At 41.7% G+C, this 17,614-nt stretch overlaps 1 protein-coding gene across 1 annotated transcript in view; it reads right to left on the reverse strand.

The window, feature by feature from the left end:
- The window catches only part of RDH8 (retinol dehydrogenase 8), a 34,056-nt gene that overhangs the window by 4,380 nt on the left and 12,062 nt on the right, over positions 1-17,614 (reverse strand). Inside the window, exons 2-4 of the mRNA XM_058171482.1 lie at positions 8,046-8,207; positions 3,399-3,578; positions 2,310-2,403 (exon numbers count right to left, since the gene is read on the reverse strand). Of these exons, the coding sequence (XP_058027465.1) occupies positions 2,310-2,403; positions 3,399-3,578; positions 8,046-8,196 (425 nt within the window). The 5' untranslated portion in view covers positions 8,197-8,207. The remainder of the gene's footprint in view (positions 1-2,309; positions 2,404-3,398; positions 3,579-8,045; positions 8,208-17,614) is intronic.

Below are 17,614 nucleotides of genomic sequence, written 5' to 3' on the forward strand. Positions count from 1 at the left end.
AGATTGCTCCATGGATCATAAAACTCATGAATTATCATCCCCCAGAATCTGGTGGATTTAACATCTGCACTGTAAATCATGGCAGTATACACAATGTGCCTTGAAACAAGACCGTGTTGGATGTTTTTAGTATGAAATACAAATTTTGCCCGAACCAGTCTGAACCAGTAGGATTTTTCCCCTGGCACTGGGACTTCAACTACATAGTCATGGCTCCCATCTTGCCAAGTTCTTCCCCTTTCCCTTAGGGCTTTGTTATGGCCTCACATTGTGTATCCCTGGGAATGGGCTCAAAGCTAGGAGAGTTCAAAAATGTTCCAATTGTCTTTCACCAGGGAGAAACAGAATTTTTCACAGCTGTGAAAATCCTCCTTGGTTACCATCTTTTGCTGTATGGCAAAGGCTTTTATTAGAAAGAAAATGTTTGCCTTGGTTGTGAGGTTATTAATCGTGTTTTGTGCTGTTTAGAAGGTGCTAATCGGTGCTAGCAGGTTTTCTGCTGCTATTTTATAGATTGCACTTAAGGCTGTTTAATTTTTAATTACACTATTGGTTAAATCGCCTATTAGCCTCCTTAGCTATTTTTAAGAAATATGTACCGTATTAGGAATATCAGGTATGGAATGTCAGCGTCAGAATTGGGACATCAGTAAACCAATTTAAAAGTGTCATCACTGCTAATGCTACTAGTCAAGGAATATTGAATTCTTTAATATCTGAGGGCCTAAAATAAGCAAATCTTCTCCTTTGCTTATATTTGAGAGCATGAAAATACAGGTGTGCGTCTAATTTCTTTTATGGCTAGTGGCTAGTATAGGTACCTATGTTTATGTACAGCAGCAAGGAACCCATGTCATCCCTTGATGATTCCTCCCGCTTCAAAAACACTTTTTTTTTAAAAAAAAAGAAGACTAACTTTCAGAAGCACATTTTTTCTTGAAAGATTTCCATCCTATCATGAGAGATCTCAAGATTCTACTGATTTTTCATTTTTCCTCCTTTTGTGTTTTTGTGCTTTTTCTGCTGAACCTGAAAATGTTGCTGAGCAGGACTATAAGAACTCAGATGCACATGAAGCTAAATAACATGTAGGTGCCTTCCTAATGTTCACTTTATGGTAATGTAAAGCGCCTGGAGATGGGTTCTGATAAAGACTCTAAAGTTAAATTGCCTCTTTGTCTGCATGTTGTACAAGATTCTCTCTCTCCCCCACTCCCCACCTGGTATTTAGAGTAGAAAATAAAACCAAGGAAGACTCCTTCCCTGGATTCAGAGCCCAAAGCTCCCTCCCTTCTCAATTCTGTTTAAATTTGTGGAAACTGACTTCAGTTCAGAAGATGCTTAATAGCTTCCATCAGTGCATCTGAGCACCAAGTGACCCTAGGGCAGGGGTGTCAAACTCAAGGCCCAAAGGCCAGATCCTGGAAACAGCAGAGGACTGGCCCGCGGTGCTTCCGCCAGTGAAAATAGAACTCAGGAGGACCACAAGCAGCCCTCCCGAGCTCCGTTTTCACTGGCAGAGGCTTGCAGGAGGCTGTTGCAGCCAAAGACTGAGCTCAGGAACCTGTTTTTTTCTGGCAGAGCCCTTGGGCCATCACAGGGTCCCCGACACAAGTGACCACTGGCAGAGGGTTGCAGGAGGCTGTTGCAGCCAAAGACTGAGCTCAGGAACCTGTTTTTTTCTGGCAGAGCCCTTGGGCCATCACAGGGTCCCCGACACAAGTGACCACTGGCAGAGGGTTGCAGGAGGCTGTTGCAGCCAAAGACTGAACTCAGGAACCTGTTTTTTTCTGGCAGAGCCCTCGGGCCATCACAGGGTCCCCGACACAAGTGACCACTGGCAGAGGGTTGCAGGAGGCTGTTGCAGCCAAAGACTGAGCTCAGGAACCTGTTTTTTTCTGGCAGAGCCCTTGGGCCATCACAGGGTCCCCGACACAAGTGACCACTGGCAGAGGGTTGCAGGAGGCTGTTGCAGCCAAAGACTGAGCTCAGGAACCTGTTTTTTTCTGGCAGCCCTCGGGCCATCACAGGGTCCCCGACACAAGTGACTTTGAACTGGCCATGCCCCCTGGCCACAGCCATTCTTCCCCCCCTTAGGTTGAACACAACCCTGATGCAGCCCTCAATGAAATTGAGTTTGACACCCCTGCTCTAGGGGGACAGAGATTAGGGCCCCCCTGCAACTCTGCCTGCCCTCCACAATCTTGCTGACAACTCCCTTTCCCTGTCCCCAGCTCCTATTTTTGATTGCCAGCCCCCCCCTCTCCCCCCTCCCCGCAATGAGACTGAGTTGGTTCCCTTTCACTCACAAGATATTGAATCTGAGGAGCTGCACAGCAAGGCTTTCACAGAAACCCTCGATGGCAAACTTGGAGGCAGCATAGACATCATTGAAAGGGATACCTGGCAAGGAAGCAGAAAGGGTGTAAGTTTTCAAGGTTTGTTCCCTCTGTTCTTATATTTTTTCAAAGGTCCTTCGTTGCTTTAGAAAAGTGGACGGAATTGAGAAAACGTCATGGGCCTGCTCAGAAAACGATGGGAGTAGCTGGTTACTGTAGCTGGCATCATTTTACCAATGGCAAATGGGAGGTAAGGCCCCTCTAATTTCCAGAGTACTTCAGTTTGCCATTTTATTTTAAGAACAAATGGGCACATATTTAGACAAAGGACTAAATTTCAGCCATCATTCCCCCACCCCCACCCCGCCGAGAGTTGCCTCTGAAATCAATATAGAATCCAGGGGTATCCTCGGAAATCAAAATGAACCTTGAAGTTAGTGCTTTGGTTTGTAGCATGTTAGGTTTCCATTGAATTGTTTAAAAACCAGTCCAATGTCTTCCAGAAGGGATGGACTTTCACTTCCATTCAATGTGGTAAGTCTGTAGGGAGGGAAATTAGAAGGTTGAAGTCCAATATGCCAAAACAGGGGAAGATTGAGGCTGTTAAACAAGAATTTGGCACTCAAATCAAAATGTGAGGACTCATTGGATAGTTGGGCACTGAGACACTGAAATGAGAGGTATACATGACAGCCTATATAAATCAGGTATTTTGTAATGAGGGACAGAAGGAGACTTATAGTAAAGCCAGAACTGTGCATTATCTCGACACACGCAGAGCCTCATTTGCCAATGTAAGATGAGCTGCAAATGTGAAAATTGGAGTTGTTCAGAATATTTTTTAATGAATGTATTCTATCTTTGACATTGAAAGTTGGGATGTATGAGGAATATGATCTCACAAGAGGCCATGAAATCTGTATATCCATAATAATCTTTATACCCATGATGTCTAGGGAGCTAGGGCAAGGCTTGATAGAAGCATTGATTTAGAATAAGGGCTCTGCTTCCTCTCTATCCCCCCCACTCTCCACCCCCTCCAGGAGGTACAGTTCATACCTTGCAATCCCATGACACTGCTGATGACCACAATGTGCCCTTTCTGACGCTGCTTCATTGCAGGGAGCACAGCCTTGATCATGCGGATGGCACCAAAGAAGTTGGTCTCAAAGATGTGCTTCATGGAATCGATGCTGATGGTTTCCAGGGGCCCAATGAGCCCCACACCAGCATTGTTCACTGAGAAACACAAAAATCCCACAGTTTAAAACATTACCCTCTACTAATCCTCAACTCTGTAGTTCCTTGCACCCCTGCAGCAATGTCCTGTATGGAGGCTGCCATTTTGTTTCTGCTTTGGGTTCTGTTGCTCTTTATCTACATCCCTGTTTCTTCTTCTTTCAAGTGCTCTAACAACAGCTCTCACTTCTTTGAGAAGTGGGATGGATCTGCTATTCCTAGGAAAAGGGTGATTTTCCTCAATAGCATTGCTGTGGGACATTTTGTAATCAAAGCTTACGGGTGGCCACTAAGGACCGGACTTTCTTAAGGAGAAGCAAAGAGACTGCTATGGGGAAGCAACTCAGTGGGTTGGGCATAGCCAATGCAACAGAAGACTAATTATCACAAGCATGGCCAAAGCGCTGGGTGAGGACTGAAATACTCGGCCCTTTGAGATACGTAGGTCAAGAAGCTACATTGCAAGGATTCCATAAATGCTTCTTTATTGCTGTAGGGCATACTAACATTAATATTAAGTCTTGAAAATTTTCTGTGCTCCATTTTATACTAACAAAATCAAAATGGAGTTATGTTGACTATCTTTCTGACATGTCTTTTTATCAATGGTCTGTGTAATCTCTAAGTCCCTCCAATGGCTTGCTCCTTCCTTCCTTCCTTCCTTCCTTCCTTCCTTCCTTCCTTCCTTCCTTCCTTCCTTCCTTCCTTCCTTCCTTCCTACCTACCTACCTACCTACCTACCTACCAGTGGTGGGTCGCCCCCGGTTTGGACCGGTTCCATAGAACCGGTAGTAAAACCGGTAGGAGGCTCCACCCACTGACCCAAATGTCACCAAAACTCGTCTGTTCATGCCCAGAAGAGCGCACGCATGAGCGGAGCAAGTGTGTGCGTGCGGGCACGATGCGAACCAGTAGTAAAGGTAAGTAGAATCCACCCCTGCGACCGACCTACCTGGCTTTCTCATACCTTCCCCAAGGTCAATTCTGAATGTTTTTACAAATTATACATCTAGAGGGATGAAAACGTAATTTTTCATTTCGCAATGTGAATTTTTATATCTCAGTGCCTGGATTTGGAATCGCTCAATTGAAATCACCCCCCCCAGTCTCTTTTATTCCTCTAGAGACATTTTTACCTCATTTGAAAGAAGTATGTCTGCTTTTAAATTATGTTTCTTTTAAAATAATGGAAAATGTCAACCATGCAACACTGAATAAAAACTAATTAAAAAAAAAAGAGAGAATTGCCTAGACATTCCCAAAGAAGAGGAGAGATCTGTTTCAGTTAATTTAGTAGGTAATTGAGTTTTTTAAAACATGTTGGATATATTCCCTGACTTTCCTCCAGGAGCTTAAGAAGGAGCATACTAATGCTTTTTCCCTCCCCCAATCCATGACTGACTGTCTCTCCTGGCTGCAATCTAACCATGAACCATACTTGTCTACTACTTGGGGGAAGGCTGTTTGTAGAGAATCGAACGTTTTAGGCCTTTCCTTGTAGACGCATTGGAGTACAATTTGCATTGGCCATGTTGGAAGTTGGGATTTGTGGTCCACATGTCCAATTATAGAAAGTTATTCAATTATTTGGAACTTGATATTAATTCTGGGGTTTTATTCTTTCCATCTCCAACAAAATATTACATTATTATGCAAAGGAGCCCGAGACTGCCCCATCTTGCGCACATCATCTGCCCATTAGTGTTTTTTACAGGTAGTCCTCAACTAATGACCATTTTCATAGTTTTACAACAGCACTGAAAAAAATGACTTACAATCAGTCTTCACACTTATGACCATCACCACAGTGCGATCACAATTTGGGCACTTGGCAAATAGTATATATTTATGACTGCTTTTTGTGACTTCCCAGGTGGCTTCCAACGGGCAATGTTGACAGGAGAAACCAGGTTCACTTAATGACCATGGCACAAAAGTCATCAAATAGTCACATGAAGTCTCACTTAATGACCATATTGCTTAGCAACAAAAGTTCTGGTTCCAATTGTGGTCATAAGTTGAGCCTGTATTGTATCAATCTGTTTTTAGCCTCCCGAGGTCACATTCGTGAAATGGACAAATATAAAACGAGTAAATGAATACATGAATTATTAAGCAATAGTTCTCTGAAAACTGAACTGGGCAGGAGTGGGTGGGGGAGAAGTTGGCAAAAGAAAAAAAAAAGATAAATGTTTGAAAATAAGTTCAAGGTGGGAGCTGCAGAGGGGGGAAAAATCCAGGAAAACTATCCATATAGGAGATGTAAGTAGACACTGATCTGGAATGTTGTTGACAGCTCCTTTCGAAGCCCCCTCCCTTCTTCACTTCTGTAGAATATGTGTTACCCTATCTGGGTTTCCCTGTGCACATGTACACACACAGGCCCATAGAACTAGTCAAGGGGAACACAGAAATATGCACACATGCACAAACACATGCAACTATATTAAAGAGAAAGAAATAGCCTTCCATAGCCCCCACGTGATACAGGGTTTTGAAAGAATTCCAGAACTGAGGAGAAGCAGACATGGTTAAATTGACTCTTTTATCCAAAGAAGAGAATGCATTTTAATTTTGTTTCTATTTGAAAATTGATTTTCTGCTTGCAAATAGGAAAAAAACACTTTGATTTTGTCAAAGAAATGGCTATAGAAATGGCTAGTGTATACTGTTGTGTAAAAGTAAAAAGCTGAGGTTGTAATCAGTGGTGGGATTCAAATAATTTAATAACCAGTTCTCTGACCTAATAATTTCTTCCAACAACCAGTTCACCAAACTGCTCAGAAAGTTAACAACCGGTTCTCCCGAAGTGGTACGAACTGGCTGAATCCCACCATTGTTGTAATGTTATTTTCTATTGTGCTAAAGAGAGTTGGAAGACAGTGACTTTTTCCCCCTTTTCTCTCTTTACTCCATATTTTTTTTCTTTTTTCCTCCCCCCTGCTTTCCACTACTATTTAAAATTTCTCTTTGCATTTTATAAACTAATAAAAATGTATTATATAAAAAAGAAAGAATTCCAGAACCCATGCTCTTTTTCTTACTTTGTTTTTAGGGCGTTCTGTGAACTATTTTACATGCAGTAATTTGGTTGTCGGGATGAGCATACTTTGGATCATATTTATGTACAATCTACATTGATGGTTGATAAAAAAATATGGCTTTAATTCTGACGCCCAAAGACCTTATTCCTACAGTCAGTTGGAAATATGCAATGCTAGTAATTTAGTACATGCATTGTATCTCAAGAGTTTACTCCCAGTGTGGAACTCAGTTGGAATTTGGCAGTTTGTTTGCGTGCATGCACGCAATAAAATCTGCTTTGTGTATTTGGAAAGTCTTGGCCATAAATCATCACAATCTTGAAAAGCAGGTGTAGAAAAAAAAGATGTTTTGAAACATCTGTTTTAAAGTTATTACAGGATTCTGAGCCCTCTACTCTATATCACATAGTGAATATGTAAAAGACTTGGAATAAATTATCAGAAATATATAACAGCCAATGTTATCTAACACCACTTCCATCTCACCTTGGAGCCAAGAGGCTCAAGTGACCCTGGGAAGAGGCCAATTCTCAAGGACAGAAAGGAGAACAAGAATTAGGGATCAGGCTTAGCCTTAGAGGGAAGGGGAATTATGAAATTTCCAATCCAGCACTCCCTTCACTCAAGCCCAATAAGGAAAGCTCCAGGATTTGAGTTTGAACTACGATTATGAAAGATAGAAATGCAAAACTCATCAAATAAACATTTGGGGATGCTGTTTAGTGTGAAGGAATTTGGGGCAGAACCCACTCTAGCTTTCCTCCCTCGTGAGAACTTGGTGTAATGCAGTGCAATACTCAAAGCAATCTTTCTCAACCTCAGCAACCTTAAGATGTGGGGATTTCAACTCCCAGAACACATACTAGGTGGGGAATTCTGGGAGTTGAAGTCCACATGTCTTAAAGTTGCTCAGGTTGTGATTTAGAACAACCTTTCTCAACCTGGCAACCTACAGATTGTATTTCTGATCATCAGTATAGTTGTGACCAGAGGTGGGTTTCAGCAGGTTCTGACCAGTTCTGGAGAACCGGTAGCGGAAATTTTGAGTAGTTTGGAGAACCGGTAAATACCACCATCTATTCTCTGCCTCCCAAGTCCAAGCTGATCAGGAAGGAATGGAGATTTTAAGTATCCTTCCCCCGCCATGCCCACCAAGCCACGCCCACCAAGCCATGCCACATCCACCAAACCACACCCACAGAACTGGTAGTACAATTTTTTGAAACCCACCACTGGCTGTGACGTATTGTCAGCCCTTCACATACATAGCATATGAGTGCTATAGCGCAGTCACGCTGAAATTATGGAACTTGCATGCATCAGAATAATTTATTATCAAGTACAATTCCTCTTAGCTTTATATCATAAATATAAGCCACCTGCAACCTATTTTAAAAGTAAAACTTTCTTCCAGATCACCTACCTAACACATCCAGCTGTTTCTCAGGAAGGCTGTTAATGCATTCAGTTACAGATTCATCACTACAGACATCCAGGCGCTGAATGGTGAGGGTCTGGTTGAGTGTGTCCCCTGCTGCTGCCTCCAGCTTGTCCTTTTTACGCAGGTCACGCATTGTGGCAATGACTAGAAGGGAGAAAGAACTTATACGCAAGTTGCTCATTCTATGCATGGAGGAGGCTGAGATGTTAAGAAGTGGACGACAAGAAACTTTTATACAAGGAAGGTCAGAATTAGTTATTAAGGAATCTAAAATAAACTGAAGAACATAGTAACAATGAAGTGAAGGCAATGATGAAAAAATTGTCCCAGAACCCTTGCATCTATTAGTCATTGCACTAGAAACCTGGAACAGGTTTATCTTTGGCTTGAAAACATGCATGGAATGCAGCATTAGCTATTTTCTTAGGTGTCCGTAATTATACAGTCTAAACTAAAAAAAAGTTGATTGAGATTGTGTGCCAGTATGTTTTCTGTCTACTTGCCTACTTACCGGGGATGCATGGTTTACAAATTACACTCTCTTGGTATTTGGAAGTCCAAAAGATAAATAAAATAAATAATAAATAAAAAAGAGAGTTTCAGTGCAATTATTACAAATACAGATAATCCTTGACTTACAGCAGTTTGTTTAGTGACCGTTCAAAGTTACAACGGCGCTGAAAAAAGTGACCATTTTTCACATGTATGACTGTTGCAGCATCCCCACGGCCATGCGATCAATATTCAGATGCTTGGCAACTGGTTCGTATTTGCGATGGTTGCAGTGTCCCAGGGTCATATGATCTCCTGTTGTGACCTTCTAACAAGCAAAATCAGTGGAGGAGCCATATTCACTTCACTAACTTAACAGCTGGGGTGATTCGCTTAACAACTCTGTCAAGAAAGGTTGTAAAAATGAAGCAAAGCTCCCTTAACAAATCTCACTTAATAACATAAATTTTGAGGTCAGTTGTGGACTACCTGTAATAATCCATCTGAGTACAATATTGTAAGTTACACCTCCTGAATACTTTCTTGGGGAGATGGCAGCAAAGAACTGGAAGCCACAAGGAGCTGAAAGCCTGGGATCCTGGTATTCAGAGAGCTCTCCCTCCCAGACTGTCTCTTCTGTTGTGCAACAGACTGTATCAGCCATCCAAAGTCCAGCAGGGCTGCTCAAAGGAGGGAATGCTGGCTCCTGGCCAGGGTTCAGCAGGGTAATTGAGGATTCATGCATCTTAAGCTTCTTAAGGTCCATGATGCCAAATCCCTGTGTGTCTAATCTCCTCTTTGAGGATAAACTCTGTACATGTGGTGTGCGTGTGTGTGTGTTGTAGGCAGAGCAGAGATAATTTGTTGTGAAAGAGTATGGACAGTATAAGATCCGTTCTTCCTTCCTCTCTTCTGTTTCCCCAGATTTTCTGCATAAATTGATCTGCATGCGCTCTTTTCAGACAATAATTATAAGTATATGTGTTCAGGTATATAGTCATGTATAAGAAATTATGAAAAAAATAACTTTCTGTACATGGTTTTCTTGAATGTAGGGAGGGAGTGAGAGAGAGAGAGAGAGAGAGAGAGAGGAGATACCCATTGTAAATAAGCCCCAGGGTGTCTGCTGATGTCTCCTTTGCTTTGAATTTTTAAGCATTTCACTGAAAAATAACCGAATAACTGGAAAGTAGTAACTACATTCTTTACGAGAAGTTCTTGGGCCCATTCATATAGGCTGAAGAAGCATTTGGGGAAAATAGCAATGATAGATATTTGCAAACAGCCAGAAAGGGCATCTATCTTTTGAGAAAAAAAGGACAAAGAAGAGATAGGATATCATCTTTCGACTAGAGGTGGAAACTGGGGCACCCTTTCCTAGTTTGCATTTTTAATGTGTTTCTGGGATACTTCTTGTGTTTTTCTGGGAGCTGCTAAGCACAAATGACCTAAAAAGTCTAACCAACTATGTTATATTTCCATTCCATGTTGATGGTAAAAGGTGAGGCTGATTAGTCTCAATGCCTAAAGCTTGTCAGAGAGTCTCTCTGGAAGCGAGATTAATTGTATATGTCTTGATTCACATTCCTCTGGATTTTAAATAATAGTTATTATATCTTTGTAATCTAGTCTTCACAATGTACCCAATTCCGAAATGTAGATTCTGATTTATTATCATGCAACAGGATCCTATCATTCTAAGGCTCCTTTTTTAAAAAAAATTGAATTTAGTTTCTAGTTCTCATAGCTGAAGAAAAATGGCTTTAAATATTACAAAAAGCTTTCTTTTACTGTCTGCTCTGACATTACCTTTCACTCTTATTCATGCACCCAACTAACTTGTCTCTTCGATATCCCATTAAGCCCCCTTCCCCTTTCTTTTTCTCATTACAAAAGAACTAACATCTCCTCCCATATAATTTAATGGAACAGAAATGGATTATCTGCCAGGGGAATGTAAATGAGAAAGAGAGAGAAAAAAAGATTAATGGGAAATTCTAAATTCTTCTGGCAATGGTATTTGTGATTATGTGAAGGCTTCAGAAGGTTGCTTGGCTTCGGGAAGCAAGCCCAGAAATGAATTTTATAAATAAGTTTGTGTGAATGTGTGTATGTCACGGGCTGACTCCACATAATACCAGTACTGTAATGTCCATTGTGCATATAACAGGGGTATAAGCTGTGAAAATTACTTGCTAAGTATCTTAATAAAGACTCATATAACAATTACATTGTTAGTTTTGTCTAGTGGTTAAGCCAGCAGGCTAGAAACCAAGAGGCGGTGAGTTCTAATCCCACTTTAGGTATGAAAGCTACCTGGATGACTTTCAGCCCATTATTTTGTCACAACAGTATATATAAGCATAAGCATGAAAATAACTATATAATATATAAGCATATATATGAGTATAAGTATGTAATAACTATATTAATTGGATATAATGAAAGGAAACAATAGGACAGGAACGGTAGGCACGTTTGTGCTCTTATGCACGCCCCTTACAGACCTCTTAGGAATGGGGTGAGGTCAATAGTAGACAGTTTTTGGTTAAAGCTTTGGGGATTTTGGAAAGAGACCACAGAGTCAGGTAGTGTGTTCCAAGCATTAACAACTCTGTTACAGAAGTCATATTTTCTTTTGGGGTACATAAGGTACAAACGTAACTTTCCCAAGGAATCCTTGTGTTAGGCTTATAGTCTTTTATCCCTGATGTCCTTTGGACTCAGTGTGTCCGTGATCACCCAGTTACTTGCCAACAGCATTTTTTTTCCCCTTAAGAGGCCACCTCCTATGGCAGACGGAGAAAAGAAAGATAGAACCGGAACGGAAGGTTGGAGGAGGGAGAATTTTTGGCGTTGATTGACATTCTAACCATTCCTGAGTCTCCTGGCATCTGAGCTTGGTTACACAAGTGGCCTTTGGAGGTAGTCTGCATCCCCACCCAGCCAGTTTGTTGAACAAAGGGCAGTGACAGGATGGAGACAGGGAAAAGAATGGGGAAACGAAGAGGATGCAGCTCATGAAGCCGGAGACCCAACAGCATGCAAAGTAGTCCAAAAGGCAAGGATGCAAAACCCGAAAGAAGATAGGACATAATATTGGGATTCAAGCGGCTTCCTGACTTTGGGGGTAACTTTGGGCTGAGTTGACCAGAAAGAGCTGAATGCTGACTGGATGCAAAGGTGCCGTGATGGGCATTGGGGAAACAGACCAGATGTTACACAGAACACTGTGTAAGAAAGCTTAGTGATTCAAGGCGAACTGATGGGGCCAGCTTGCATTCTTTTAATTCTCCCAATTAGCTATCACCCCCCAACATCTTAGTTCTAGAATCCCTTTTGGAAAAACCTTTCATGTCTTTTATCCAACTTTTCCTTTAACTTACCCCATCTAGAAAGACCAGAGTGCCCAGTCCTCTGAGTATCACGTCTCAGTTATCCCACCCCCTTTCAGATACCCTGATCTCACCATGAAATCGCCTTCCCGGATCCCGTGCTAGTTGCACAGCCATGCACAATCCGATGCCTGAAGAGCAGCCAGTGATCAGCACAGTGCGTGGAGCTGCCTTGGCCATGGCTGAGCTGCAGTGAAGTGTGCCCGAAAGGATCAGGCTGGAAAGCAACAGTAAAATCCAGCATGTGATCCAGGGATCAGCTGAAGGCTTGAGAGGTGGAGGCAGTGCCTAACTCCCATAGGCAGATGATTAACCCTCCAAACCTGTATTGGCTTTTCCCAAAGCTTCTCTACTTTTTCATTCCTTTCACCCATTCTATCTTTGCTCAGCACCGGTGGGCCATGAATTGCAGCCTATTGCCTACTACCTACTACCTGCGAAACGCTATAAAAATTAAAGAGAGGGGAAAAAATACATGACATGAATCATAAACTTTGCCACAATGTGGACTGTTAATCATTAAGTTTTAAACAAACAACCATCCTCAGAGTGTAATGTATGTGGGAAAGACCACAAGAGACTCTGGGAATAAAGTTAGATAAGACAGGGGTCTCCAACCTTGGTCCCTTTAAGACTTGTGGACTTCAACTCCCAGAGTCCCTCAGCCAGCAAAGCTGGGAGGTGAAGTCCACAAGTCTTAAAGGGGCCAAGGTTGGAGACCCCTGAGATAAGAGACTGCATAGCCCACAACTGGATAGTGGGAAGGTTATCACGTTGTGAGCAATGCACTCTTTTGACAGTCCTGCTTTAGGTTAATACGATAGTCAAGACAACATTTGAACAACGGTAACAACAAAAACGGGGAAAAAAGTCAAAGTTTCAGTAACCTGCCTAGAGTTCAATGCCCTCTAGGAGGCAACTGTTTCTCAACTATATAATTCCTTCCATGTGCCATCTGGGGATAATAATACAGACTAGGTGGGGTCTTGGGCTTTTTTTGCTTCACCTGGGAAATCTTGCATACATGGATATTACATAGGGGTTCTGTAGTAGAGTTCTGAATGCAAGCCTAGAAGGTTGCCAATAATTAAATCAGATGCACAAAGGAAATGGAACTGCTTGAATCAAGTGCTATATGTATAATTCATATACATGTTTGGTACCAAGTTCATTAGATTGATATGCTAAATTGTGGGAAATATTGGATCTGGCTCAGATTGCATCTCATAACATAATAACAGAATTGGAAGGGACCTTGGAGGTCTTCTAGTCCAACCCCCTGCCCAGGCAGGAAACCCTACACCATCTCAGACAAATGGTTATCCAACATTTTCTTAAAAATTTCCACTGTTGGAGCATTCACAACTTCTGCAGGCAAGTTGTTCCACTTATTGATTGTTCTAACTGTCAGGAAATTTCTCCTTAGTTCTAAGTTGCTTCTCTCCTTGATTAGTTTCCATCCATTGCTTCTTGTCCTGCCTTCAGGTGCTTTGGAGAATAGCTTGGCTCCCTCTTCTTTGTGGCAGCCCCTGAGATATTGGAACACTGTCTTTGGAAATATAGGGTGGCAACACTATTCTCCCTACTTAAAACAAGATAAAGCCTTGCAAGTGTATGATTGCACACATTGTAGAGTTTCAGCTCTGTGCTGCAAAAATCCAGATAGCTACTAAGCGACAGCAAGGAGTTACATTGCTCTGTTGCAAGGGTGAAATGCTCCCGGTTCGGACCGGATTGCCTGATCCGGTAGCGATGGTGGCCGGTGGTTTGGAGAACCGGTAGCAAAAATCCCTGCCCCCCCATATGCCCAGCTGAGCCATGTGATCATCAGAGGTTTTTTTTAACCTTTAAAAGCATTTTTTCTTCTGCCGAAAAAATGCTTTTAAAAGTAAAAATAAAGCCTCTGATGATCGCGTGGTTCAGCTGGGATCGTCAGAGCCTTTTAAAAGCATTTTTTTACAACCTCTTCAGCCAAAGAGGTTGTAAAAAAATGCTTTTAAAAGGCTCTGCTGATCCCAGCTGAGTTGCCTGATCATCAGAGGCTTTTTTTTCTTTTAAAGGAAAAAATGCTTTTAAAAGAAAACAAAAGGCTCTGATGATCAGGCAATTCAGCTGGGATCAGCAGAGCCTTTTAAAAGCATTTTTTTACAATATCTTCGTCCGAAGAGGTTGTAGAAAAAAGGCTCTTAAAAGTAAAAAAAAAAGTTGGCCACACCCACCCAGTCACATTAACACCCCACCACCACCATCACCAAGCCATGCCCATAGAACCGGTAGTAACAAATTTTACATTTCACCACTGCTCTGTTGACATATAGCAGTCATTTGGATTTTGGTACCAGTAGTAAGTAGACATAAACCAGAAGATAAACAATTTCTTCTTAGCATTAGTATTATTCAACAGATTCGTAACAGGAACAGGCCAAGTGACTCAACCAGTTGTGTTTGTATTTGAAGTGTTTTGAAGTGGCTGCATTAATATTTTTAGTGGAGGAATGAAAGTGTATTTGAAGCAATGGAGAGTCAAGTGATTGAGATTTTGCTGCAATTTGCAAAATATTAGGGATCTTGCCAGAAGTGGCTAAGTTCTGAGTGAATTGCAGGTTACTAATCAGCCTTGGGACTTTTTTGGGGGGAGGGGTCCAGGTAGCTATTTAGTGACACCAGGAGATTCCCAGAAGTACCTGGCCAAAAATGTTCACACTGCTTTGGGATGAGTTTTAAGAGCAGAAACAAGAGAAATAGCCTGAAATTATACCAATGTACATTGATTATTTTATGGCCAAATGGGGTAATGGCTAAGGCATCGGGCTAGAAACCAGGAGACTAAGAGTTCTAGTCCCATCTTAGTTAAAAAGCCATCTGGGTGATCTTGGGCTAGTCACACCCTTTCAGCCCAGGAAGAGGGCAATGGCTCAGCCGTGGGAAGGAGACAAGGACAAAGAACTTCCCCAATCTTGTCAAGAAAACTGCAGAGACTCATTTTTGTGTTGAATTTATGTTTTACCAACAAGCGGAAGCAGTATGCTTTGTCCCATAATTGGGTAGACCAGGTTGCCCCGATAGATCGGTTTCACTGAAAAACAATAACACTGCAGACACCAGCAAAAAACACTAATCCAGGCAATTGCCAGGAGTCAAAGGCACAACTTTACATCTTGGGGTGCCAGAAAGCCATATGCAGAGTATGGGTTTCTCTTTCCTGTTGTAACAAAAATCTAAACTCATCTCAGCAATTCTCTTGAAACAGATCACAGCATTTTGGTGGAGGGTGCTGCTTTCTTCTTTGGGTAGAGCAGCTCCTTCCAGTCGCTTCTTGGGTTTTCTCAGGCCAGTCTCCCAAACTGATACTGTTGTCCCCAATTCAGGTGTGAGCCTGGTGCCGAAGCCACTGATGGATGCCAGACACGAGGTGCAGGTTTTCTGATTGCTTTTTATTGAAGTACTCCAAGAAAAAGGGCTCCTGGCCAAAATGCCAAGAACCAAGAACAAAGGATTAAGAAATCCTTTATACGTTTTCACTAAAAGAGAAGGCGGGACAAGGCGAGATAATAAGAAATATCATCTAATAAACATTTTAGTAATAATTCTACAATTCGTTCTATTGGTCTCTAGCTGTCCCTATTCCTAACTCCTGGCTAATGAATGCCCAGGAGTTATCTAATACACATTTTATTGGCTGCAGGCCATCACTATTCCTAATTGTTAGCTGAGATTTGCAAGTTGTTAGATTTCTAACTACCCAGAATTGTTACAAGATTTATGCATGCATATTTCCTGTAGATAAGCATTCTTTGTTCTTGCCAGACACACTCCCCAATTACAGACTCCCCTGATTTACTTTCAAGGGTGTGTCATGACCTGGCTTTGTTTTAGCATACAGTCCATCAATACCACCACCCTTTCCTTGCCTTTCTTTCCACTCTGGTCTCATTGTTCCAAAAGGACCAGTTATTCTGATGAGCCAAAACCAATCCCAGTGTATATTAACATTTGCTTCCTTTTTTGCTCCTTCAGAACTGTAGTCACCCCAGGTCAGTGGTTTGTGATTCACCTTGCTCCCGTGTTTACCTGACCTGACTTTCCTAGCCAAATAAAAAGAGCTGCCTGAACCCTTATATTCTCTCTTCCTTGCCCATCTAGGAAAATACAGAGAGACTCTAACCCTGAAACGATAAACCCTAAACTGTGAGAAGCCATAAAGTCCAAGGCAAGGAGAGAAAGGCAGAGAGAAATATTCTGAGCTTTCCTCACACAGAACTGCTTCCTGCTCCTGAAGGCCAAGCCTCTGGACTTCCTTCTGGAAGCTTATGAAGGCCTGCTAAGGTAGAAATGAAGAAAAGCTTCAGTGCCAAAGCCAAATTATAGTTGGCCAAGAAATGAGAAAAAGGGACCCAGGGTTTTATTTTGCTTTTTTTGATGGCCTTGTTCCAAGTCCTTGTTGTGCTTCAGCTCATTTTTTGACTGGTCCAGGGAGACTTTACTATGAATAAACTTTTGAACCCCTCTTCTTTCTGTGAAGGATTTTTGTTTTTTAGACTGGCGTCTTCCTAAATATCACCTAATCCCCTTGATGTGCATTTCTGTACTTCCATTGCTCCCCCCCCCATTTTTAAGTCTCTTCTTTTCTCTGCCAAATGCTCTCTCATAGAAGGAAACAAGCTTCTACAGAGCCATCAGGATCTCCCTTTCTTTTTGGGATCCATATATCATTCTTACCATTATTGTTAACTCTTTTTTTCTTTCTTCAGTTCTGCTCGAAGTTAATGTATTGCAAGCAAATCCAACTCCCCCATCAGTTAAAAGAAGTTGGATTTGAATAAATAGGCTACCTGGGGGAAAAAACATCTGAGACCAACCCTAACCCTAACCCTATTAAATCCCACCATGCAATATTTAATTTATTTTTTGTTGTAGTCTGTATTGCTAATATTTTGTGCATTGTTTTATTTGTACTTTACTCTTAGTTCTACAGTTTAACTGGATTGTTACTTATACTTACTAAAGCCATCATAGTGTTAGCCATATTTTAAGAACTCTGTATAGTTAAACATTGAATAACTGATTCTAGAGCCTTTATATTGGGTCAATAAAATCAGGAGAGTTTGTTATATGTGGGTAAATTGATTTAATTAACCAAGAACTGACGTTATTTAAAAATCCTTTAGTGCAGGGATCTCCAACCTTGGCAACTTTAAGCCTGGCGGATTTCAACTCCCAGAATTCCCCAGCCAGCAAAACTTAAAGTTGCCAAAGTTGGAGACCCCTGCTTTAGTGGACATGCTTTATGTGGTGATGTAAAATTTGAGTCCTTAATTCCTAAACAACATTTTCATTTATCCTTTCTCAAAATTGTATATTTTTCCTGATCTAAGATATCTGAGAAACCATCTCACTGTAATGGTACTAGCCCATTCCACTCGTGCTAGCAGAAGGGACTTGCTACAGACCCTATCTACTAAGAAATTCCAGTGGCCAGCGTCAAGAGAAGAGTATTTTTTTTTTTGCTGTAGAACGCTCTACCACTAGAATTCAGAACTGGTCTTATGCTTCTGGCCTTCCAGAAGGGTATTAAAACTTGGTTTTGTGGGTTGGCTTGGGGCCCTAAAGATGATTGTTTGGATAAGAAGACCTCATCTTCATGCCATTCATCTCTTGGTTCTA

The sequence above is a fragment of the Ahaetulla prasina genome, chromosome 2 (genome assembly GCF_028640845.1).
Source record: "Ahaetulla prasina isolate Xishuangbanna chromosome 2, ASM2864084v1, whole genome shotgun sequence".
Classification (NCBI taxonomy): domain Eukaryota; kingdom Metazoa; phylum Chordata; class Lepidosauria; order Squamata; family Colubridae; genus Ahaetulla; species Ahaetulla prasina.